The 25,217-nt window shown below is 43.2% G+C and overlaps 1 protein-coding gene across 1 annotated transcript in view; it reads right to left on the bottom strand.

The window, feature by feature from the left end:
- Nucleotides 1–1,902: 1,902 nt before the first annotated feature.
- Nucleotides 1,903–25,217, bottom strand: part of Rell1 (RELT like 1) — a 56,678-nt gene continuing 33,363 nt past the window's right edge. Inside the window, exons 4-7 of the mRNA XM_070013231.1 lie at nt 20,947–21,004; nt 17,283–17,519; nt 15,306–15,444; nt 1,903–4,290 (exon numbers count right to left, since the gene is read on the bottom strand). Coding sequence (XP_069869332.1) covers nt 15,309–15,444; nt 17,283–17,519; nt 20,947–21,004 — 431 coding nt within the window. The 3' untranslated portion in view covers nt 1,903–4,290; nt 15,306–15,308. The remainder of the gene's footprint in view (nt 4,291–15,305; nt 15,445–17,282; nt 17,520–20,946; nt 21,005–25,217) is intronic.

Raw genomic sequence — 25,217 nt, 5'->3', positions numbered from 1 at the left:
GATCGTGACAAATGACCCTATCTTACAAATGAATCTCACAGCTAAGTGGAAGCAAGCGGATTACCAAAAGATCTGGACAAACAACTAGTTTTTAAATCTAATACTGAAAAGATGGGGAAAGAAACAGTACATACACACTGTCCTCAAGCTCATCACGTGTTTGTTACCAGTGAGCATCAAACTACTTTACATGTATGGTTGGGTTAAATAAATACTCAAAAATGTTGTAGAAACTAAGATCCGGGTTTCCTGACCATAGGAAGAAAAAATTAAAAAATAATAGTGCCCACCTGAGTTCTTATCATAGCAGTAACTGTAGGCAAGACCCTCCCGCCCCCCCTCAGGATGGCACAGTAGGTGGAAAAGCATCCCACAAGACTCCCAGGACCTGTGAACCATGAACATATTTAGTCTCTAAGATGAAGTCACAGTGGATTGCAGTGGATCCTAAACCCAGTGTCTGGTGGCCTTATAAGGACAAAAAAAGGGGACATACACACACACACACACACACACACACACACACACACACACACACACACACACACACACACACACACACACACACACACACACACGGAAGAGGGCCATGTAAACAGATCTTGAGATTCAGCTGCTTTAAACCATGAACAGCTAGCCACCACAGGAATTTAAGGAGCTGACTTGATCTTCAACTCTGGCCCTCTCCTCAACTGTCCAACAGTAAATGGCTGTCTCAGGCCACCCAGTCTTACATCATTAATTAAAGGAAGCCCAGGAAAGGAATACAGATGGTGACATTACTAGGTGGAAGTTCAAGCACAAGGCTAGTGGCCTCATTTTTAAGTCTTCCCTCAAAAATGTTTATTCATTACCAAGGCAAAAACAGCAACTTTACCAAGTAAACTTGGTGGACAGGGCACTGACCAGACAGAGGAACCAAATGTTGCGCAGTGTCACAAATCATCGCTGTGGCACACCACCCACAGAGTATCTTTTTTCTAATGCAAAACCTCCATGGAATCCTGAGAAAGAGGCAATAACCTGCAAGTCACAGAGCTTTCTACAAAATGAACCAAGAAAACCAGAAAGCATCAAGATCTGAAAAACAGTGTGACTCACCGGACACTATATTAAAATTGAACTATGCAACTTATGGGTGGGGATGGGAAGGAAAACTGGGAGAGAATAAGGGAAGGGGTGAAATTGTCCAAAAAGAAATGTACTCTTTACCTGACTCATTTAACTGTAACTGTTCCATACATCACCTTTATAACATCAATAAAATATAAACGTTTAAAACAATCTGAAAACACAGGTCACAGGAGAGTTAGGGAGATTCTGGAAAGAAAAAGAGGCGCTTGTGAAACTAATGAGCCTCGAATGTAATCTAATCAACTGCACCAGACCCATGTTAAATCCTTGGGTTTGATTGTTGTGGTAACGTGAAGTGTTCATGCAATAGAGAAATGAATTCAAGGAACACATGAATTTTACATTGTTTTATAGCTCATCTCAATATCTAAAGTTAATCTCAATGGAAAAATCCAGTGAATAATAGCCAAGTGATGACCTGACAAGTCAAGGTCTAAGAAATTAGGTCCTGTAAAAGCTCAGGCCAGGGTGCATGCCTGTAATCCTAGCTAGTCATGAGGCTGAGATCTGAGGAATGCACAGTTCGAAGCCAGTCCTGCCCAGCCAGGAAAAGCCACGAGACTCCTATCTCTAATTAACCACCTAAAAAAAGCCAGAAGTGGAACTGTGGCTCAAAGTGGGAGAGTGTTTGCCTTGAGCAAAAAAGCTCAATGACAATGCCTAGACCCCCATGAGGGGGTGTGGGGGAGTGCAAACTTGGTAAATTATACTACCACAGTTGAATTTTGAAGGTTCCAGGGACCAAACATTGGGTCATTCACAACACACTGTGTTCAACTTATTTTTTTTTATTTTTAACTCTGCTTTGGTAGTACAAAAGAAGCCAAAGTACAAACCAGACAAGTTAAAAATACATTTGACACTCAAAAAGGGGTGAAAAAGTTTTTCCTGTACGAATGTTTACACCAAGGTGGTAGCCAGTCCACTGATCACGCCAAGAAGCTATCCATCATTAGTGTTTTCATCCCGGATCCTCAGCCCTTCTCAGGGAGGAAAAGAAAAAGACAAGACCTGTAAACATCAGTTGCTTTGGGAACACTGAAGAATTCTCCTCAGCTAGTATAAACCAGTAAAAAGCTGATGTGTTGGAAATATTGAATAGCTTAACTTTTGGCAATATTTGGAAACTAGCCATATACAAACTGCTCAAGTAATAGAAAAATATTTAAAACGTACTCTTCATATAAATACAATTTTAAATATTTTTGAGTATTCTCTTGCCTGTTGTATTGCTGTTTTTTTTTTTTAAAAAGTGCTCTGACGAGTAAAATTTTTTAAAAAATTAAAGCTGAAGAATATCTTACAATTTATGCCTCACCATTTAGAGGGCTCATTTTTATATGTATATATGTTTTTTTAAGTAAAAGTATTGGCCTAGATCTCACATCTAGTATTTACACAGACTCTTAAAACTCCTATGATACTTTCAGGTCTACACTGAGATTTACATCCATACTGACTTCTACTCTGTAGCCACACATCTTGTTTACGAGTGGGCAGTAAGAATTCACATCAAATAAAAGCTATCATTCATTTAAAAGGTTAGAATTTTTTAGTGTGATGACAAAAACAGAACCAAGTAAGTATAATGACAGTAAATACTTTGGAGTCTATTTTTATGAAAGTCATTTTGGAAGTGCCAAATGGCAAACGTGCCTTTTCTCTTTGAGATAAAAGAGCACCCAAGGCATGGCACCAACACCTGGAAGGCAGGTCTTAGAGCATTCTCACAGCCCCACTCCCAGACTGACCTAAATACTATCTGCTCTTCTGTGTTCTTCCAGCTGGAGAGATGGAAAGTGGAAGGGGAGACATAGAAAGAGGAGGAGAGAGAGATACAGGTAGAGGGAGGAAAAGGAAGGAAGGAGGGAGGGAGGAAGGCAGGGAGGGAAGGAAGGGATAAGGGAAGAAGGAAATGAAAGGAAAGGAACGGAGAGGAACGGAGAGGAACGGAAAGGAAAGGAAAGGAAAGGAAAGGAGAGGAAAGGAAAGGAAAGGAGAGGAAAGGAGAGGAAAGGAGAGGAAAGGAGAGGAAAGGGGAGGAAAGGGGAGGAAAGGAAAGGAAAGGAAAGGAAAGGAAAGGAAAGGAAAGGAAAGGAAAGGAAAGGAAAGGAAAGGAAAGGAAAGGAAAGGAAGGAAGAAAAGAAGGGAGGAAGGGAGGGAGGGAAGGAAGCGACTGTCTCAACCTTAACAGAAAGAAGCCACCGAGTCTTTGAAATACTGAGCATGAGCCACAAGACGGAAGGCAGGATACACTGAGTTCTCTACCGGCTCATCTTGCTTCAGTGCATTGTTTTGGCCTCTGGTTGTCAAATGAGAATATTTTCTTTTTCCCTCTTAGTGACTTGAAACCATTTTTCTCTGTTTATTCATTGGACTAAATGAGTTGCTTAGCTTAAGTTACGAAAAACAGGAATTTCTCAATATATTGTAAGTGACTCAGAAACAGCATGGCCGCTGGAGTTAATTAAGCTGAAGTGTTGGTCTAGGAATCCAGTCAAGTGTCTGGTCCCATCTGATTCCAGGATCTCTTAGGAGATCATCTTCTCAGCACAAGACTAGAGGATCTCCAAGGGCCTTTTGCCATGGAAAGCTCATCTTTTGTAATAGCCAGGGTGTGTGTGTGTGTGTGTGTGTGTGTGTGTGTGTGTGTGTGTGTGTGTGTGTGTGTGTGTGTGTGTGTGTGTGTGTGTGTGTGTGTGTGTGTGTGTGTGTGTGTGTGTGTGTGTGTGTGTGTGTGTGTGTGTGTGTGTGTGTGTGTGTGTGTGTGTGTGTGTGTGTGTAACTCCTTTGTGCCTCCCCCTCCCCTCCCTGCCCCTCCTTTCCCCAGTGATCCTGGGGGAGCTGAGCGTGTATATGCTCCCCAGGAGCAGTGGCTAGCGTGAACAGTAAGATCACCAATGAGCTCTTTCCTTCCCTGGAATCTACTAATACATTTTCCATTAGACTTGTTAAACCAGAACTTGTTTCAAAGCAAACCAAATTCTGTATCCAGCAGTATAGCCAAAAAAAAAAAAAAAAAAAATTCCCTTTTAGGTTTTATCTGCATGCCTGCTGACTTCATAGAAACTGTATAAAATATATAAAAATATTCCCGAAGCAACTTCATATCTTTCAAGTTTTCCGTTTCTTTGAATTCTTCAAAGAAAGCCATATCTGCAAGAGAAAACAGAAAAGGGAAAGCTTTAACAAAAGGAAACATCGCATCACATACTGATGTGTCTGAATATTTAAACACATATAACCACGTTCCTTCTTCACTCATTCCGGCCCCAGCCCACCTCATCCCTCCCTCTCATTCATTTCTTCTAGAAACCAGCATAAGGAAATGTAAGTACCACAATTCCACAGGGACCTCATTATCAAAGCTTGAGAAAGCAATAGTTTGAGGAGATTGAAGGTATCTTCACATGCCTAAGGATGACAGACAGGCATTCTCCCTGAGATTCCTGTATCACTTCTTCAAAGAAAACTTGTTCTTTTAACTCCTCCCCATGTGCTGTCAGGCTGTGAAGTGTACAGTGAGCATCTTAAATAACCAGAACTTTGTATGAACCAGATAAAGGCATCCGGATCTGCCCAGTAATGCCACAAAGAATAGCCCTGGGTATCCACTGAGTTCCTAGAGCAGCTTGCCCGAGATAACACTGGAGAGTTAAGAACGCTTTGTGGTCTGGTTTTGTTTTGTTTTGCTGTTTGGTTTTATTTGGGGAGTTTGGTTGATTGGTTGGTTGGGTTTTTTCCCCCCTTTGGCAATGCTGGAGACGGAACCCAGGGCTTCACATAGATGAAGCAAGTTTTCTACTACTGAGCTTAAGACAAAACCCTTAGATTTTTGTTGGATCCTGAGTGTTCTCTATTGTAATTTTACCACTTTGCAGCAACTAGCCATTGTAATATCTGTATTTACAATGTACAAAAATCTCTATACTTGTGAAACAATTTTATACTTTCCAAAAGACTTCTTACAAGAATCTCATTTAATTAAAACTTTGTAGCCATCCTCTTTCCTGAAGGCTGGGACGACCAGAACAGACTCAAATTCCAGAGGTACATAAGATATAGTAGTGGCAGCTAGACAGACTTAGGAATAAAACCTCCCATCTGCCACACAAAACCAGACAAAGCCAGCTGGAGAAACATGGGACTGCCAAAAAGTTATAGAGATGTCTTAATTTAAGATGCCCTTACATTTAAATTTAAGGCATCTTAAGATATCTAAATGTCTTCATCTATGATAGCATATGATCCTGGGATAGCAGTTTAAGGTAAGTATTCCAATATCACCCATGTTGTCTTTCTTCTGTTACTAGTTACATTCATGAGTGACTTGCAGTAGTTATAGAGAGGAGAAATGAGACACAGGATTAAGGTTGGTTTTCTAAGCAAGATGAGTTGGGTACCATCATCTCCTTAGCTGAACTGGAACTAAAACAGTATCCCCTTAAATGGCACAAGTCAAGCTTTCAATTCTAATGAAAGAACTCATCACGCACAGTAATGCCACAACCCAGCAGGGCAGATTCATATTTATAGCCGGCCAAAGTCACATCAAGGAAGGTGGGCGGAGGCTACTTCCAGAAAGGACTCATACAGAACATTCCAGCACAGAAAGAGCTACAGGGGCCAGAGATGAAGAAATACAGAAATGGTCCTAAAAGAAAAAAGGGGGGGGGCAAAAAAATGTGAGAAATTTTTCAATAAAAATTTATCATCTAGAAAGAGAATGGATAATCCATTGTGTTTGTCTCCTCTTTATGAGATGTCAGAACTAGACTTTTGTATCCGGAAAATAACAAAGTCAAGGGCAAGGAATGGGAGCCCTGGAATACCATGTTCCATCACAAAATAGAACGTCCCATTCAGAAGGTTTTGCAATATACTTGACAGACCTTGGAGTGAGCATGCAAGACTATGGGCTGGAGCCAGAGGTCTGGATTCAAACCCAGACCCTATCTACTGTGGGTGGTTTCTTTATATAAAGTTTGATCCTACTGCTCCTAAAAGATCCGTAAATCCAAATAAGGATCTTCTGTCATATCTGAAATCTTGTTCATTTTTTGAAAATAAATGTCTTTTTCTTTTTTTTTGGTATGTTGTAGGGCTTGAACTCAGGGCCTGGACACTGCCCCTGAGGTTTTTCACGCAAGGCTGGTGCTCCAACACTTTGGGCCACAGAGCCCCTTCCAGTTTTCTGGTGGCTAACTGGAGATAAAGAGTCTCACGGACTTTCCTGCCCAGGCTGGCTTTTAACCTTGATCCTCAGCTCTCAGCCTCCTGAACAGCTAGGATTATAGGCACCAGCCACTGGCTGAAAATGTCTTTCTTGAAGGCTGGGGTGGGGAGGGGGAACCTGTAAACTGGGGCAGGGGGAAATAAAAACTATCAGAGCCTACCATTGCCCAACCCCACCTCCAAAGAGTTTTTAATTCAGAGAATGCACATGAAGTACAACCTCAGAGGGGCCCAAGAAACCTCCAGAGTCCCTGTCACCAAGCTTAAAGGAAAGTGGACAGAGATGGATGGGGGTCAGGAGAGTCAACTTCTCACTGGTGCAGATACTCAAGAGGAAAGAGAGTTCGAAAATCTTAGCAGTAGGAAGTGGCGCTGTAGTTCAAGTGGTAGAGCGCTCTCCTTGAGCTGAAGAGCTGAGGGACAGCGCCCAGGCCCAGAGTTCAAGCCCCACGACCGACAAAAAAAAAAAAAAAAAAGAAAAGAAAATCTTAGCAGTAGGCCAACTCAACCCCGCTCCCACTGTCCCCCTACCCCACAAATACCCAACTGTGAGTGGACCTTCCATAAAATGATGACATCAGGGGCTGGGAAGGTGGCTCAGTGGTAGAGCGCTTGCCTTGCATGCATGAAGCCCTGGGTTCGATTCCTCAGCACCACATAAGCAAAAAGAAAAAAGCCGGAAGTGGCACTGTGGCTCAAGTGGTAGAACGCTAGCCTTGAGCTGAAGAGCTGAGGGACAGCGCCCAGGCCTTGAGTTCAGGCCCCATGACTGGAACCAAAAAAAAAAAAAAAAAGATGACATCAGCCCAACTTCTCAGTCCCCGGATCTTTTTTTTTTTTTTTTTAATTTTAATTTTTTTGTGAACATACTGTACAGAGGGGTTACAATTACATGGGCAAGATAATGAGTACATTTCTTATCAAGCATTGCAGTCTCCTCCTTTGTTTACCCTTCACATCCCTTCCCAGCCCGCCACCGACCCCCCCCCCCCCCGCCGCACCAAAGTTGTAAAGTTCGTTTTCGACATGACAACTTGTACTTTTCATAGTTGCAACGGGTCCACCTGTATCCTTAAACAACTTGTTTTTCCCCATCTCCTCCACAAATTATACCAACATCAAATATAGTGAAGACAGGGGTTATACTGTGGGGGAGGGACATACAAAGCAACAAAGAAATAATCTTATAAATGAGTTAGAAACAAATGCATGAAAGAAAAAAAAACATTTAAATACATATCTAAGGGTTCATTTTCCTAACATCACATTATCTGACCTTTTCTGCTTGACTCATACATATACTAGATATTGCAAATAAGGGAAACCATGGGACCTATGTTTCTTTGGGCTTGGCTTACTTCAATTTAATATAATTTTTTCCAAGCCTTTCCATTTCCTAACAAATGGGGCAATGCCATTCTTTCTGATGGAGGCATAGAATTCCATTGTGTATATATACCACATTTTCTTGATCCATTCATCTACTGAGGGGCATCTGGGTTGGTTCCATATCTTAGCTGTGGTAAATAATGCTGCTATAAACATAGTTGTGCTGGTAGCTTTAGTGTGGTCTTGTTTGTAAACATTTGGGTAAATGCCCAAAAGTGGGATTGCTGGGTCATAGGGGAACTCTATGTGAAGTCTTTTCAGGAACCTCCATACTGCTTTCCAAAGTGGTTGAACAAGTTTACACTCCCACCAACAATGAAGTAAGGTTCCCTTCTGTCCACACCCCTCCAGCATGTGTTGTTATTAGAGTTCTTGATTATAGCCATTCTAACTGGGGTGAGGTGAATTTGATTCTACCTCTAGTAAGGAGCTAGTACTAAGGCTTCCTTAACGCATGCAAGAAAATGGCTCAAATTCCTAAGGGATAGTTCTTTTTTTTTCAAATAAGTTTTTTATTGTGACAATACTGTACAGAGGGATTACAATCACATGAGCAAGCATTGTTGCCTTCTCCTTTGTTTTTCCCCTACCATCCCTTCCCTCCCATCTCCACAACTACATTCCTCCCCTCCCCACCCCCTACCTCCCCACCCCCGGCCTAAATTGTAAAGTTCATTTTCAACATAGCGTCTTGTACATCTCATGGGTTAAACTGTATCCTAAGGGATATTTCTTTTTGTATTTTCTCCCAGCCCTGGGTCTTGAACTCAGGGCCTGGGCTCTCTCCCAAAACCTCTCTGTGCTTAAGGCCAGCACTCTACTACTTAAGCCATAGTGCTGCCCCTTCTGGCTTTTTCTAAGTAGTTTATTGGAGATTAAAAAAAAAAAAAAAAGTCTCAGATTTTCCTGCCTGGGCTGGCTTCAAACCGTGATGTTCAGATCTCAGCCTCCTGAGATTACAGGTGTGAGAAATGTATGCCTGGCCAAAATACTATTCTGAGATGTCCTGAGAATACAAAGCTGTTAGGGTCTTAAGACATTTTAAAAAAGAACGGGAGGTCCCAGATGATGCTTGGAAAATTTCCTCATAACTAAGACCACTCAAAATGGCATGAAAAAACTGATAGCAGCAAATATTCAGTACATAATTTATTCTGTGTCAAAGCTTGAACTTAAAAACTACAGGTATATCATGCCATTTAAGTCCAGCAACACCCCATTTTAAAGATGAGGAAACCAAGGATTAAGTTAAGAAACATTCCTAAAAACCATTGGTAGCTAAGTGACACAGTTAAAAATTAAAGCTACAGTCTTTAAAATCCAATTTTTATTCACCAAAATAATTTATAAAATAGTTTTAATGATAAAGTCACTTAAAATCAAATAACTTTTGATTTAAAAAGTAACTATAAAACATATAGAAGAGGGGCTGGGAAGGTGGCTCAGTGGTAGAGTGCTTGCCTTGCATACATGAGGCCCTGGGTTCATTCCTCAGCACTACATAAGCGGAAAAAGCCAGAAGTGGTGCTGTGGCTCAAGTGGTAGAGTGCTATCCTTGAGCTGAAGAGCTGAGAGACAGACAGCACCCAGGCCCAGAGTTCAGGCCCCACAACCAACAAAACAACAACAACAACAACAACAACAAAAAAAAAACTAGAAGAAAACAGAGGAAAATCTGCATGACCTTGATCTGGCAAGCATTTTTTAGGTTAGACCTCAAAAACACAAACAACAATATACATTGTTGTTTATATAAAAGTATAAGGCTTCTCATAACAAAGGAAATGACAGTATAGAGTTAGTGACTGCTCAGTGGAAGAGCATTTGTCTATCATATATGAGGCCATGGGTTCAATCCCAGCACTGTAAAAAAACAGAAAACTTACTTACAGAAGGGGAGAAAAGATTTACAAACTATATATCTGACAGAGGGGGTACTATCCAGAACTTTTAAAGAATTCAATCCATCAATAGTAAATAATAATCCTAAAACAACCTCCTCCCAATCTAAACAGACCTAGGGCAAAAAAGTTAAATGTTTAGCTAAAGATAAAGATGAGTGAAATATTGCTGTGTAAACTTACCAAATCAGTGTCTGCAAGAAGATATAATCATGAAATGGAAAAGGGAGCATAGAATCCAGAATGTTTACTACAGGATCATTTTTATAAAAAGGCAAAAGACCATTGACAATGAAGACAAGGCCGTGGCATCTGGAGACTGAGCGCAATTCGATTTATTTAACTTTGAAGAACAAAAGCTTATTCTTCTGAGAAAAAACCAAAACACATTTTCAGTGGAAAAAAAAAAAGAAGAAAGCATTTTTAGCTGCATTGCCAAAATAAATCAGGCAGAGTGTAAGTTAGAACTAGCTACAAAAAAGAACTCAGGCCAAAGAAGCAGGGGGAGCAGAACACGATGGGGGAGGGGACAGACAACTGATTTTGTTTAGAAAAGAGTTAAGGACAGAAGGACAGAGAAACCCCAGTGCAATACTGATAAAGTTCCATGGAGATACTGTCATAGTCTCCCTTGTATCCATGGAGATGGGTTCCATGATCCCAAAGGAAAACAGAATCTGTGGATGTTCAAGTCCCTTATATAAAATTGCACAGTATTTCCCTAGAACCTACATCCTCCTGTAAACTTGAAATCATCTCTAGATTGTTTGTAATGCCAAATGCAATGTAAATGCTATGTAAATATTGTTATGCTGCATCAGTCACAGAAGCAGAACTGTGGATGCAGGGAACTGACTATGTATATCTAAGTTTAGTTTTTATTTTAAAACACCATTTACAAAAAAGCACCACCACCCAAGAAAAAAAGGAACCTAAGCAATAAATGGATCTGCACTTTCATCCGAATACTTGAATCTACTCTACAGCAAAATAAAGCATTCCAACAAAATAGCTTGAACCAAAACATCTTTCAGGAACAACTATAAAGACTATATTCAACTATATAAAAGACACACAACACCTCTTTACTATTTTACTAGGGAAATTTTTCTGATTCAACTTAGATACAGAAATTTGGGCCCAGATGGAACAAAAAAAAAAACATTTAATAATACATTATTGAAAAAAAGCAATACACAAATAACCACTCCTCTGTCTCCAGAATCCATACTGAGGGCAAGCCGCTGTGCTCACCCAGCAGGACCAAACTTGCTTCCCTTGGCCCCAGGTGGATGAAGTCTGCTACACCTGAAGCCAGGCTGCCTGCTGACTCTCATCTCCAGCACTCTCCTGCAGACAAGTCTGAGCACATTTTCTGTTTGTTGTTTAACTCTTATGATTAAAACCTTTATCAGCAACCTGAAGTACCAACTAGCACTTACCTACTGCCTTCCTGAGGGTTAAGTAAGTTAACACATGGAATGTACAGACTCCTCTAAATTTTGATCTAAGTATCGTAGTTCATCATAATACATTTATTCTTTGGATCATAGACATTTATACTTTACTTTTGGGTTTGAAAGTTTCTATATTATTTGTATATGTTTGTCTGTGTGTGCGCGCACGCACGTATGCATGCGCACCAGTAATGGGCTTAAACTTAGGACCTAGGCTCTGTCCCTTAGCTTTTGCACTCAAGGCTGGTGCTCTACTTCTTGAGCCACAACTCTACATCTGGCTTTTTGGTGATTAACTGAAGGTAAAGGGTCTCACAGCTTTCCTGTTCAACTTGTCTTCCAACTGAAATCTTGAGATCTCAGCCTCCTGAATAGTTTACAGCTGTGAGCCACCAGAACCTGGCTTAATTTTTTTTTTCTTTTTAATTTCAAAATTACATATTCTTTTTACTTTCTTTTGTTGTTGTTAGTGGTAGTGGTGGTGGTAATAGTGGTGGTGGTCATGGGGCTTGAACTCAACCTGGGTGCTGTCTCTGAGCATTTTTACTTAAGGGTAGTGCTCTACCACTTTGAGCCAAAGCACCACTCCCAGTTTTCTGGTGGTTAATTGGAGGTAAGAGTCTCACAGACTTTCCTGCCCAGGCTGGCTTCAAACAAAGATCTTCAGATCTCAGCCTCCTGAGTAGCTAAAATTACAGGCATGAGCCACCAGCACCTTATTTTTTTTTTCTTTTGAATTTCAAAATTACACATTTTTGTACTTCTTTCTTTCGGAGCACTGTGGATTGAACTCAGCTTGTTAGGCAGGTGCTCTACCACCTGAGCCATGTCCCCAGCTGCCAATACATTCCCTTTCTAAGGCCACTATTATTTTGCCCTTTACTAATGTGGACGGGACAACAGTGTGTGGCCACTATCTACTGACAGTCAACTGTACCCTAGACTCTGTATCCTCACACTTAATGGAAAGAGGAGGTACTGGCAGATAGCACCATTTTCACATGGGGAAGCCTGGCAGAGATTAACAAATGATAATGCAGATCTATGTGGTAAAGACTTCAGATGACTGGATCCAATTTTTGTAGTCAGAGACAGAACTGACACCAAGAATCTTGGCCTGGTTCTCATTAGGGCTGAGTGTGACAAGAGGATCACCTTGCAGTTCCTGCCTGCCACCCAGCCATGACTGGCTGGTTAAGGACAACCTGCAGATGGGCACGCGGGCACTGTCCTTATGACCCATTCTGACCAGAACAGGTCTCAGCGGAGCTGGCTGGGCCTTCCTTGTCCTAGACTTAAGTGGTCAGAAGCTTCAGTTCCCAGATAGGCAAGTCCTCCCTGACCTTCAATCAGAATGATTCTGTCATTGGCCAAGGTCACTCAGCAGCCCAAATACAATTCCTCAGGTACCTCATGTTCAATACAACTTCTTCAGCCATCGTGAGTCTCCATTGCCCAAACGGGCCTCACCAACTGTGCCTACTGAGCACTGGCTTGTGACTGGTGCAGCTGCAGAAGTACGTTTTTATTGTCAATTAAATTCTGTAGCCACGTATGAGCAGTGGCTACCATATTAGACCATGAATTCCTCCACCATGGGTAGACATGCTCCCCATCCATGGTCCCAGGCTACCTGTTCCTGACCATACTTGTTGGCTGGTGGGTGAGACTGATCTTGTCATTAGAGACCCAATCTGAGCTCCCAGGCTACCTGTTCCTGACCATACTTGTTGGCTGGTGGGTGAGACTGATCTTGTCATTAGAGACCCAATCTGAGCTCCTCTCCCTAGCCCTGTAACCATATGTAAAGTACCCTTTGCATACTTCAGTTTCCTCATCCACAAAACTGGATGGCTACATCAACCCATTAGATGTTTATCATGATGATGAGGCAGATGTCTATCAGCACAACTAGAGGACCGCCAGCAGAATTGACCCTGGCTCCCCAATTCCTCCCGGCTCCCTTCCCAAGGCCACCAGAACTGGCTGTGAAGCCCAAGACAAGACTTTTCTGTGTGTTTCTCCTCTTCAAAAGGCTTCTAAAGCCTTCTTACTTACCTTACTTCGAAGGTAAGTTAGCTATCAGGCAAGCCTGTGTCTTACGAAAAACCTCCAGACACCTTCAGCCCCTCAGTGCCTGGCAGATGTCAGATTCCAAGTCTCCTGTGCACTCAGCCCACCTACCAAAAGCAGCAACCCTGACCAGCACCTCCACCATGCCAAGCCCTGGGCAGCCAGGCTACTCCATAAAAGACTGCTGCCCCCTTCAACTAAGGTGATAGGTTCCATTTGCCAAGTGGGCATCAAAAGCGGGATAGGATACCTCACCCAAGTCCTGCTGTCAGAAAAGCAGATGGGAGTGGAACCCAACAGCTGGATCCCAGGGCTTTGGCTCAACTTTGTTATTTTCCAGTGACCCCTGCTCCGTCCATCCCTTCCTTTTGTTCATGGAATCCTCACTCTTCTGCATATAAGAAGCATAAAAAGGATGAATGTTGCTTAAGCCAAAAAAGAAGGAGGTGTGAGCCAGCCACCATCGAGTCATCAAGGGTTCTTTTATTTGTCTCAAGTGTTGTGTTCTAAAATTAAAGTTGCGAAGACAACTCTGCTCTTCTATTGATCCCACATATTTGGTGGAAACAACAGTATTGTTACGCAGTATATTTCAGAGTAATGTCCCTACACAGGTGTCTGCTTTGATGTCATACATTAAATCAAACTGGCTTCCAATTCAAAGAAGAAGAAGAAAAAAGCACTGGTTTACCTGCTTCATATATTTTCAAATTACAATTTTCCTAAGGATACAAAGAGAATGCGTGATACTTTGAGTTTTGCAAGAAATTTAATAAGCTGCTAACATTTAAGCCCCTGTGGTACAGGCATGCTGTCTCACACCTGTAATTCTTAACTACTCAGAGATGGGACAGGGAGGGTCACAGTACCAGAAGAGCCTGGGAAGAAAGTTCACAAGACCCAACCTCAACCAATAAAAAGCAGGTGTGGTGGAACACACCTGTCATTCCAGCCACAAAGAAAGCATAAAATTAGGGGGGTTGCATCCAGGCTGGCCTGGGCATAAAAAAATAAATCTTTTCAAACAATAAAGCAAAGAAGTGGTAGAGCGTCTACCTAACAAGTGCAAGGCCATGAGTTCAAAATCAAAAGAAAGAGCCAGGCTTGGTGGCTCACATCAGTAATCCTAGCTACTCGGGAGGCTGAGATCTGAGGATGTCAGTTATCTCCAATAAACCACTCAGAAAACCAGAAGTGGTGCTGCGGCTCACGGGGTAGAGCACTAGCCTTGAGCTGAAGAGCTGAGGGACAGCATCCAGGCCCAGTGTTCAAGCCTCATGACCGACAAAAAAAAAAAAAAAAAAGGAAGGAGGGAAGCAGGGGAGGGAAGGAGGGAAAGAGGGAAGAAAGGAAGGAAGAAGGAAGAAGCGAGGAAGGAAGGAAGGAAGGAAGGAAGGAAGGAAGGAAGGAAGGAAGGAAGGAAGGAAGGAAGGAAGGAGAAAGAGAGATATGGTGGGGGTGGAGGGAGGCACAGAAATGGAGGAACAAAAGGTGAACAAATGCAGCAGTCGTACTCACTAGGCAATATGTTGAAAATGAACTATACAACTTGTGGGTAGGGATGGGAGGGAAAAACTGAAGTAGAGGAAGGGGTGACACTGTCCAAAAAGAAATGTACTCATTACCTGAGTTATGTAACTCTAACCCTTCTATACACCACCTTTATAATAACATTTTTTAAAGGGGGGAAAAGAAAAAGAAGAAAAAGCAAGCAAACAAACCAACAAAAAAAATGTGATTTCACATAAAATGTGAAAATCTGGATTTTACACCTTTTTTTCTCATAATATAGGAACACTAGGTATTTCCTGTCTTGCGCTAATGGAAGCCTTTACCAATGGGTGATGTGATTTCTAATTTGATATAATCCCTACCACGGCATATTGCAACCTAGCCAATATTTCTATGCTCATTACAGGCCTTGGGTCTGGAGGGACTGAGTTTGCAGAGTCTTTAGGAGAAGCTCTAATCAGGTAATCATGTTTGACTCCCCTCCTCCTGACCAATTTCAGAAAAGCTTTGCCATTTCCCTGACAAGTGTCAGTGTCTATGACCACGGTCCAGGGAGGCCTTCAGTACCTTCTCCCGCGTCACCATGTCACCATGTACAGCTCACCTGCTACTCCGTGCCGCTTCGTTCTCTCTTCACGGGCGTCACAGGCAGATCCCCGTTAACACTCTCGGCCCCGCTAACGGACATCAAACTTCTCCGCTCCTTCTGGTTTGACTTGTGCTCCACTTTTGTCACCCTAAACCTGAGGAGAGGAAGGGAAGATCTGGTGGCTTTTGCTTTTCCAGTAAACAATTATTAAGAGGGAATAAGTTTGGGTTTGTCGCCCGGGGACAAAGCACTTGTCCAGCATGTGACAAGACTGTGGGTTCCCAGCACAGGAAAGGAAAACAGAATTACAAATAAATATTTTTTTTAAGTACCCAGCTCAAAGACCTCAAATAAACAACCAAAAACTAGGGCAGCAATGAAAAAAAAAAGAACTCAACAGGAAGGGCACACCCAGGCAGCCCCTCCCACCTTGCCAGCTGATGCCCATCCACTGCATCACTGACCACGCAGGTTACTCAGAGAGCAGACAAACCGCACTGGAAAACACGGGTGCTCAGCACTGTGATCTCCAGCAGTGACATGAGCCTTAACCACAGGAGGCTGAATGAAAACTTAACTGGTTTCAAACTAGAATGACATAACCAAAACCATCACTAGATAATGACCTCAGAAAACATACACCTGTCAGACAGACTTAGCTGAACACACAGACAGAGATAAAGACAGGGAGATATACAGACAGACATATAGATACCCGAACACAGAGAGAGACTGAGACATAGAGAGAAAGACAAAAGAACCCAACAGTGTATTTCACCAGCACTGGTTGGGAGATTTCTTTCTTTTTTTAAAGATAAAATTGGGTTGATTTTAAGCATTCAAGAAAAAAATTAAAGAAGTTAAAGAAGAGATGAAAAAAGTTAAAGAAGAGGTCTTCCTTGGGAAGTAAAAGTGAAGTTAAAAGCAATTTACTCAACTCGACTATTTTCCTAGACAATTTGCAACTCCCTAAGAGCTTTCAATAGCAATGTCTTTCTAAATAAAATGTTCTAAAATAAAATTCTTCTTCTGTGTACAAAGCGAGGTCACCCACCTTGGGAGGTCCAGGGGAAGGGTGTAGAAAGAGAAAGAAAGAACAAGGCAAAGTTGAAGCACAGATCCAGCCTGTGGTACTGGAAGATGCTCTGAAGGATTCTACATGGAATCATCCAAGGCTCACAGCTGGATGTGCGGCATTGAAGAATGCATGTTGAATCTGAGTTAAAATTTTCAGCAGATTCTTTTTTTTTTCCAAGTGAACAAAATGTGCTTTGTCCTAAGAGCTACAGGTTCTCATTCATTTGCATTCATAAATTCCCATGACTCTTGCCTCCTAATAAAACACTGGTCATGAGTTATGCTGTTTTGGTAGAAGTGGCAAACAGCCCATTTTCTTCTCCTTGTGACTTGTGCAATACGTGTGGTCTTTCCAGATGCAGCATTAGCAAGCCAGCTCCTGCGTGGGCCTTGGGACCCACTGCAAAACACACTACATGTTGGTCATAGCCACATGCCCCTCTCCCTCGCCGTGCCCCTCAACACTGAGGTCTTCCGGTCACATGCGCCCTCCCACGCCTGCCTAGCACATGCAGAAGAATCGTGTGTGTACTGGGAGAGCCTTCTCTAGACTGCAGAGACCTGGAAAGGACCTGGGACTCTCCATAGCTACTGAGCCATCCACTGAAACTCCCCTCCCCCAATCTTCTACTGTGGATATCCCTAAAAGCAATAGACAGATAAAGATGAAGAGACTGGGCTCTGTTACAGCAAGTAATTAATCATTTCCCTAATTACTCCATCTTAATTACTCTGATCTAGCGCTCAGTGGGATGCTTCTTTCAGGATTCTGCTCATGTTGAAGACGCCCAGGACTCAGACCAGAAAACAGCTAAGCAGCCTCCTAGGCTTATTGGATGTGCTACCCAGGGAGGAGTACAAATCTGTAACCACAGAACCATGCCATACCCACTAGAAGCGTCAACAGGGCCTTACCTGCCCACAGAGAGGACGGTCACCTCCCCCTGGCGCCGTGGTCTGCTGTCCTTAGACTTGTTGGTGGGTCTTATGAAGTGCCATCGCTTGTGCCTGCACCGCTGGCACACATCGCGCTCCACAGCGCCACCCACCGTGTGTAGGTGGTGACCGCAGATGTGCTTCCCAGGGGTGCCCCCTGGGGACAAGGGCCCAGGGCTCACGGGTGGGCTTCCAGGGGTGCTGGGCGTCATGGGGCTGCGGGAGGGAGAAATAGGAGAAGGAAAGAGTAAAACTGGTTACTTAACTACCAGCAAATGCAGCCCCTCCCCCAGGACCTAAGAACTCAATTTAAACCAAAATTCAAAAATGCATCTATCTCCCAGTTATACAGATGGACTCTGAACTGACCATCAATGGTTGCTGCACTCAGCAATCAGGACTGTCCAATGACAGGTGTTTGTCACCTCCAGAATGGAATTCATTGGCTGCAGATAAACCAATGCTTCTAATGATGATGTAGTTTCACTTTATTAAATTTCCTTTCAAAAATTTCCCTAGGTGCCCGTGGCTCACATCTATAATCCTAGCTACTAAGGAAGCTGAGATCTAAGAAGCATGGTTCGAAGCCAGCCAGGGCAGAAAAGATGGTGAGACTCTTATCTCCAATTAACTACCAAAAAAGCCAAAAGTGGAGATGTGGTTCAAGGGGTAGAGCACCAGACCTGAGCAAGAAGGCCAAGTGTTAGCTTGGAGACACTGGGTTCAAGCCCCAGTACTGGCACACAAACAAAAATTCTCCCTTCTCATACAGTCACATTAATTTCTCACATGCAGCTGAAAATCTGCCTAGAACTCTAAGCAGAGAAAGGCCCTGACATATGTGCCCCCGAAAAAAAAAAAGAAAAATTGCAATTTCAATTTAATTATCAGATGACTTGATAGATACCATCCAATCTGACTATTGTATCAAAGGAAGAAAGCTTAAAATCAAGATCTCAAAAGCCATGCCATGAATTTTACATGGGCCTTTTATTTACTCTCACGATGTGGATACTACTGATTCTTTCTTTATTTTTTTTTTTTTTGGGGGGGGGGGTCTGGTCGTGGGGCCTGAACTCTGGGCCTGGGCGCTGTCCCTCAGCTCTTCTGCTCAAGGCTAGCGCTCTACCACTTGAGCCACAGTGCCACTTCCAGCTTTTTTCTTTTTGCTTATGTGGTGCTGAGTAATCAAACCCAGGGCCTCATGCATGCAAGGCAAGCACTCTACCACTGAGCCACCTTCCCAGCCCCTATTGATTCATTTTTTAAAAATGAGAACATCAAGGTTTAGATAAACTAAATTACTAGACAAAGCCACACAGCAGATAAGTGTATCCCAAAACTAGAGAGCTAAGTTCCAAAACCACAACTAAATCCGCCAGTGCTTCATCCACAGTGCGGACTCTGGGAATCTAAAAACACTTACCCAGATGAGCCAATACATAAAAAGCAAAAATGTATAGGCCAGCCACCGGCTGCTTTCAAAAGGCATTCCTAACTAAAGGGGGATCAGAACAGGACCGAGGCAGACTGATCTGGAACCAGCCATGTGTGCATATGGGTGTAGGCCAGGCAGCCCCACAAAGCCGCATATCTGAGACCTGACATTTGAGACACAGCAAGAGCCTGCTGGCAATGCCAGAAACCAAGAAAGACAGCTGATCTTTGACCTGCACACTGTGTGTGTGTGTGTGTGTGTGTGTGTGAGAGACAGACAGACAGACAGACAGACAGACTGACAGACAGAAAGACAGACCGACCGATCTGGGGCTTGAATTCAGGGCCTGGGCACTGTCCCTGAGCTTCTTTAGCTCAAGGTTAGAGCTCTACTGCTTGAGCCATGGCTCTACTTTTTGGTAGTTTGTTGGAACTTAGTCTCATAGACTTTCTTGCCCCAGCTGATTTCAAACTGCAATCCTCAGATCTCAGCCTCCTGAGCAGCTAGGATTACAGAGGTGAGCTACTGGCACCCAGCACCTACACACTTTTAAAGAGGTGCAGGTCATGAATAAAGAGAATCTAAACAGTACAGACAGCCAGAAGTTCCCAGGCCCTTTAAATGGTTGAAAGAAATTGTACAGGCCTTCCCAGGAGACCTATGTCAACCTGACAACAACTCTTAGAAAGTGAAGTTCCTGAATTTAACTGCACTCACTCAACAGGTATTTATCTATCAGGTTCAATACCCAGTGACACCCAGTGATGACTGGGACAAGGACACCAGGAGCTAATATGATCCTAACACTAGATGTCAGTGCTCCAAGTGGGAGAGGTCACAGCTCATGTCTGAACATTGCCAGATTCCTATCTCCACTTTCCAGCACCCTGAGTCACCTCTCTAAAAAGTACATCTAACACAGCCAGTTTCAAGGACATATCAATACTGAAGGTGCGCTGGGCGCCTGGTCCACACAGGAAAGAACCCTCCCACCTCCCTTGTCATGCGGGTGTATCTGGCTACTGCCTACAGCGCCACCTCTGGTCACCCCAGACCAAGCACTCCCAGGTATGTCCCACACTGCTCCCTCACCTTTCCTTCTGGACCTTCTTCTACACACAACCAGCCTCTGCCTCTCTTAACATCTGCTTCTGGGTGGCCTCTTCTGCAGACCTCCCTGACCTTCCTTTGGTTCCCCTCCCCCCTTCCCAGGAGCCTCTGTACATGAGACTCTCATCTCAGAAGATGAGTGTCTCTCCGGGCAAGTCTCTCTCCGGTGAGAGTGCAGAGCCAGCCCTCAAACAATGCTCCTTGTTGGAGAAATGGCCAATTGCATAGAAACAGTTACCATTAATTGCTGGTGAGGCAACGTGGTGATGGAGGGATTGGGGAGTTCCAGATTCCTGAAAGCAGTAAAGCAAAAACAGCACAGAGCAGGTGGTGTGCTAACCAACCTCAGTGTCCATTTACCTGCCATTAATAAACGTCTTTCAGTGTATTTGTATTTAGAACAATCCAATGGCTATCTCCATTCTAGATGATGGAACTGGAGCTAACAGTAGTCCTCTAACTTGACCAAGAATGGGCAACCAGTCTCCCAACTCTGAAGCCAACCTCCTCTATACACTCTCTCTCTCTGTCTCTGTCTCTCTCTCTCTCTCTCCCCCCTCCCCGCCGCGTCCCTATGTCTCACTTGAAAAGCCTTATCTGAGTACCCTGTCCCTTCTCCCCACTGACCTAGAAAGAACAATCTGAACTCACGATTTAAAAAGTACATCCTTATCTGTCCAATAAAATTATTAAGGAACTGGCTCATAATGCAAATCTGACCCACAGCTAAGAATGCAGACTTCTGTTCTCCTGGCACTATCTTTACCACAACAGTCATTAGCCAGGGTGATATCCCCCCAGGGAGTCAATGACAAAGTCTACGTATTTGGGGGTGTCACACCCTGTGGGGGGAGGGGCAGAGGGACAGTGCTCTGGCATCTAGAGAGAGGAGGACCCAGATATTGATACGCATCCCACCATGCCCCAGACGGGAGCCCTAGTGGAGAATGGTCTGCCTCAAACATCATTGATGCTGAAACCAGGGGCCTGCTGCAGCAGAACTGCCTTTCACATCACAACTGAGCAACTCCCCAGAACTGTCTCTTCTGTGGCAGCAGGTGGATGGGGGGTGGGGGGAGGGGGACACACACTAACCTTTCAGCATCACCCAGGGTGGTGTCCGCCACCATTGCCTTGAGAACATCTGCATTTGCTAAGGAATAAAAAGAAAAGTGGAGAGTTACAAAGGGATGAATGAGCAATCCCAGAATTCGCACATTAGCACAGCTGGTGGACAAACCTCATTCAAGTCCTACAGCGCACAGATGGAGCCCAGGGCCCTGGGACAGGAAAGGAGAAGGTTAATTTTCCCAAGGGGGCTCCTGGCTTAGGTCTGCTACAGCCCCATAAGTCCTTAAGTTGAACAAATACCTTCACTTTAAGTGTTGAGCACCACATACAAGTTACATAATACAGACTTGAAATGTTATATTTCTTTTTTTTTTTTTGGGGGGGGGGGTCCAGTCATGGGGCCTGAACTCTGGGCCTGGGTACTGTCCCTCAGCTCTTCAGCTCAAGGCTAGCGCTCTACCACTTGAGCCACAGCGCCACTTCTGGCTTTTTCTTTTTGCTTATGTGGTGGTGAGGAATCGAACCCAGGGCCTCATGCATGCAAGGCAAGCGCTCTACCACTGAGCCACCTTCCCAGCCCCTGAAATGTTCTATTTTTTAAAAAATATAAGGTTAGACTGTCAACAAAAACAAACAGAATCTAAGCTTCACCAGTCACCCTACTTTCGCCTCACCCTCACCCCCCACCCTGGGCTTTTTGCACCTCACAAGGAGCCCATAAGTACAAGAAAAAAAGCTGAACTGAATGCTGAGTGTCTCTTGACTATTTAATCAGCAAGGCCAAATGCTTGTACTGACTCCTAATCCTTTCCATCGATTATGAAAGCAGTGTTCTAACCACAATAAATTCTCTAGAGAGGAAGATTGTAAGAAATCATTATTTATGACATGAACCAAAGCCAGCATTTAATATTTCATATTCAAATGACATCACCAACACTACTGCTGGGCTCATTGATATTGAAAGTTTACCTCAGTTTACCCACTGTGTTCCTTTCCTTCTTGCCCCACCCAAGAGCATTTGCTCACCTTTTTTTGCCCCTCCTCATCTTCCTACAAAAGTGTAATACTGAACATCTATTACACATCTGCTGTGCTCCACAGGCATGTGTGTGCTTTGTAGATGAGAGCAAGACTGGGGACTCTCCCATACAATACAATTTTTGTCTTTTCTGGACAGCCCTTAAGAATGCATGGGAGGGAAGGTGTTGCACTTTGTTTTGTTTTGAAAAAAATATACATTATATAATTATTACAAAAATTATGTAAAAAATAAAGAACTTTCTTTGCCCTTCCATCTGCATGAATGTCCAAATGCATTTTTTTTGTGTGAATGTGCCAGTACAGGGCACTATCCCTGAGTTTTGGTTTTGGTGTTTTTTTGGTTGGTCATGGGGCTTGAACTCTGAGCCTGGATGCTGTCCTTCAGCTCATTAGCTCAAGGCCAGCACTCTACCACTTGAGCCACAGCGCCACTTCTAGCTTTTGTGGCACTAAATTGGAGATAACAGTCTCACAGACTTTCCTGCCCTGGCTGACTTTGAGCTTCAATCCTTAGATGTCAGCCTCCTGAGTAGCTAGGATTACTGATGTGAGGGACCTGCATCCGGCCCAAATGCATTTGGGGATGCCACTTTTGACCTAAAAAAAAGAAGAAGAAAAAGAAAGGAAAAAATGTAAAATATTTGTAATTACAAAAAATGTTCTGAAATAGATCCACAGTTCCCAGCCTTTAAGGGAGGACAGCCACATTACTCTGTGAAACATACTGAGGTAGAACTCACAGCGGCAGTCCTATTTCCTTTTGGATAATAATGAGAATTCCGGAAATTAGTATCCCTCCACATCATGAGTTTTGGATAATGGTACCGTATGGATAGGGGTGAGTCTCCAGAGATTCATTTGTTAGAAGCTCGGCCCTCAGTGTGATGACGTAGGGGGTCGGGGAACTTAGAGGGAAGGGACTGGGGCACTGGGGCACTGTCCCAGCAAAGAACTGATTACGATTCTTATTGAATCCTGTTGGTTCTCAAGAGAGTGCTTGTTTTATTTAGAAAACAAAAAAGAGCAGTCTGGGGATATAGCTTAGGGGTAGACACTTACCTAGCCATGCATAAAGCCTTGGAATAAATCTCCAGCAATGGGGACTGGGGGGGTAGGGGAGCAGTATGCAAGAGCACCTGACTCACAGACTGCTTCCTGGCTTCTCATCCTACCCTGTTATGTTTCCTTTTTACACATACTCCCACCATGATGTCACCTACTGTGAAACTCATGACCCAGCCACGTGGGCCCTCACCCGAGGCCAGATCAATGTGGCTGCCTGATCTCAGACTTTCCAGCTTCAAAACTGTGAGCTAAAGCAACCTCTTATCTTTAGCAAACACTGCGCTTCGGGTATTCCATTACAGTAACAGAAAGGGGACTAATAAAGTTACACAGTGCCATTTATAATTTCATGCTTTACTGCATACAAAATATACAATAATTAGCCAATTTACTCTTCATTTACTCTTTATCAAACCTTGAATTATAAACAAAAAATAAAGGGAAAACAAACATGAAAGGTATAAAGCTAAGGTCAACAATAATAGCACTGAGGAGAACTAAACTTTCATAAACAAAAATTTAGTTGCCTGTGAAAATTAATCACCTATAAAATGATGACTGCCTAAAAAGTGAAATCTCAAATTGGAAGATGATTCCAGGAGGAGATGTATTAAATCATTATCCATGCTTGGTTTTTGTACACTTGTGTTTCTTGTGCTTTCATAAATTCCTATGACTCATTCTTACCTCTTAGGAAAAAAGTAGAAAACAATCCTTCTGCTTGCTTTGAGTGAAGATCCTAGTTAACATGCAGACATCACTCACACCCATGCTGTCTGAGGAGGGTAGAGCTATGGGGCTGACAGAAAATACACAGGTACATGCATGAGCAGGCTCGTGTCCCTGTCTCTGGGCTAACCTCCAAGTCTACAACACTAGAGAATAAACCTCAGCATTGTGTCCCTTGGGAACACTTCTGTTTTCCTGTGATGAGAAGACACAGCATAACATTGCACAACCATCAGCACTTACACACACACCCATTTTAATTTGGTTGACAAAAATATCATCAAGGACCAATAAGCTAAGTTTTGAAGAATAATAAACAGTTGTCCAAGAGCCAGAGATGAACTGGTCCCAGCACCTCCAGAAAATAACAAAATTCACAGATGCTCAACTCCCTTATATGAAAGCGCACAGAATTTGCATAGGACCTACCAACATCCTCCTGTAAATAACTGCACCAAATAGAATGTAAATTATATGAAAATAGTTGTTCTACGGCAGGCTTAGGGACTAACAACAAGAAAATTATATACGTCTTAGTAGAAAGGCAATTTGAGGGTGCATGCATGCACATGTGCATGCATACACAGACATACACCACACACACACACACACACACACACACACACACACACACATGCACACGCACATGCACAACAGTACTGGAGGTGGTAGTGCCTGGGTGCTATCCCTAAACTTTCTCACTCAAGGCTAGAGCTCTACCACTCAAGCCACACTCCTGGCTTGCTGATAATGAACTGGAGATAAGAGACTCATAGATTTTCCTGCCTTCCCTGGCTTTGAGCTGTGATCTTCAGATCTCGGCCTCTAGAGTAGCTAGGGTTACAAAAGCCAGCAGTGGCCAGCAGATTCCGTTTTTCAGACCACTTTCAATCTGCGGTGGACCGGATTTCCTGATGTGGAGCCTTTGGGCATGAAAAGCCAACTGTATCTCTTCCTTGTGCATTACTCAGAGCTCTAATACATTGTGTAAAAGACAACGTCCTATACTTGCCAACAGTCTGTCAACCATACTTCCTTTCACAGGCTTCTCAAGAATGGAAGGAACTCGTGGAATGGTAACCCCTTTGTAAAACACTTAAAAGATAACAGAAATATAATTTACAAAAAACAAAAAAAAAAGAATGCAAGGAACTAGGTACAGGGCAAAGAAACCCCATGGAAAACAGACGGAATTTTCTAGTAAGTGGTATTTTCCAGAAATTGCTTCCTTTCTTTTTTCCCCCTAAATTTCTGTTTGAAACTATGCATAAAATGTCCAATTTAGGCAAGAAAATGTTGTTTCAGTCTTCCTTATACTCAAGGCAAATATTCTAAGTAAGAACCACATGGCTGGTGTGTGCCAGCCACTGCCAAAAGGCTTTACAGACTTTCTGTATGACCCTCATGGGGTCATTCTCTTGGTATGACACTGAGGCTTGAAGCTGGCAAAAACTGTC

The sequence above is a fragment of the Dipodomys merriami genome, unplaced genomic scaffold (genome assembly GCF_024711535.1).
Source record: "Dipodomys merriami isolate MVZ:Mamm:240054 unplaced genomic scaffold, mDipMer1.0.p SCAF_9, whole genome shotgun sequence".
NCBI lineage: Eukaryota > Metazoa > Chordata > Mammalia > Rodentia > Heteromyidae > Dipodomys > Dipodomys merriami.
This window is presented reverse-complemented; position numbering and strand designations above follow the sequence as displayed.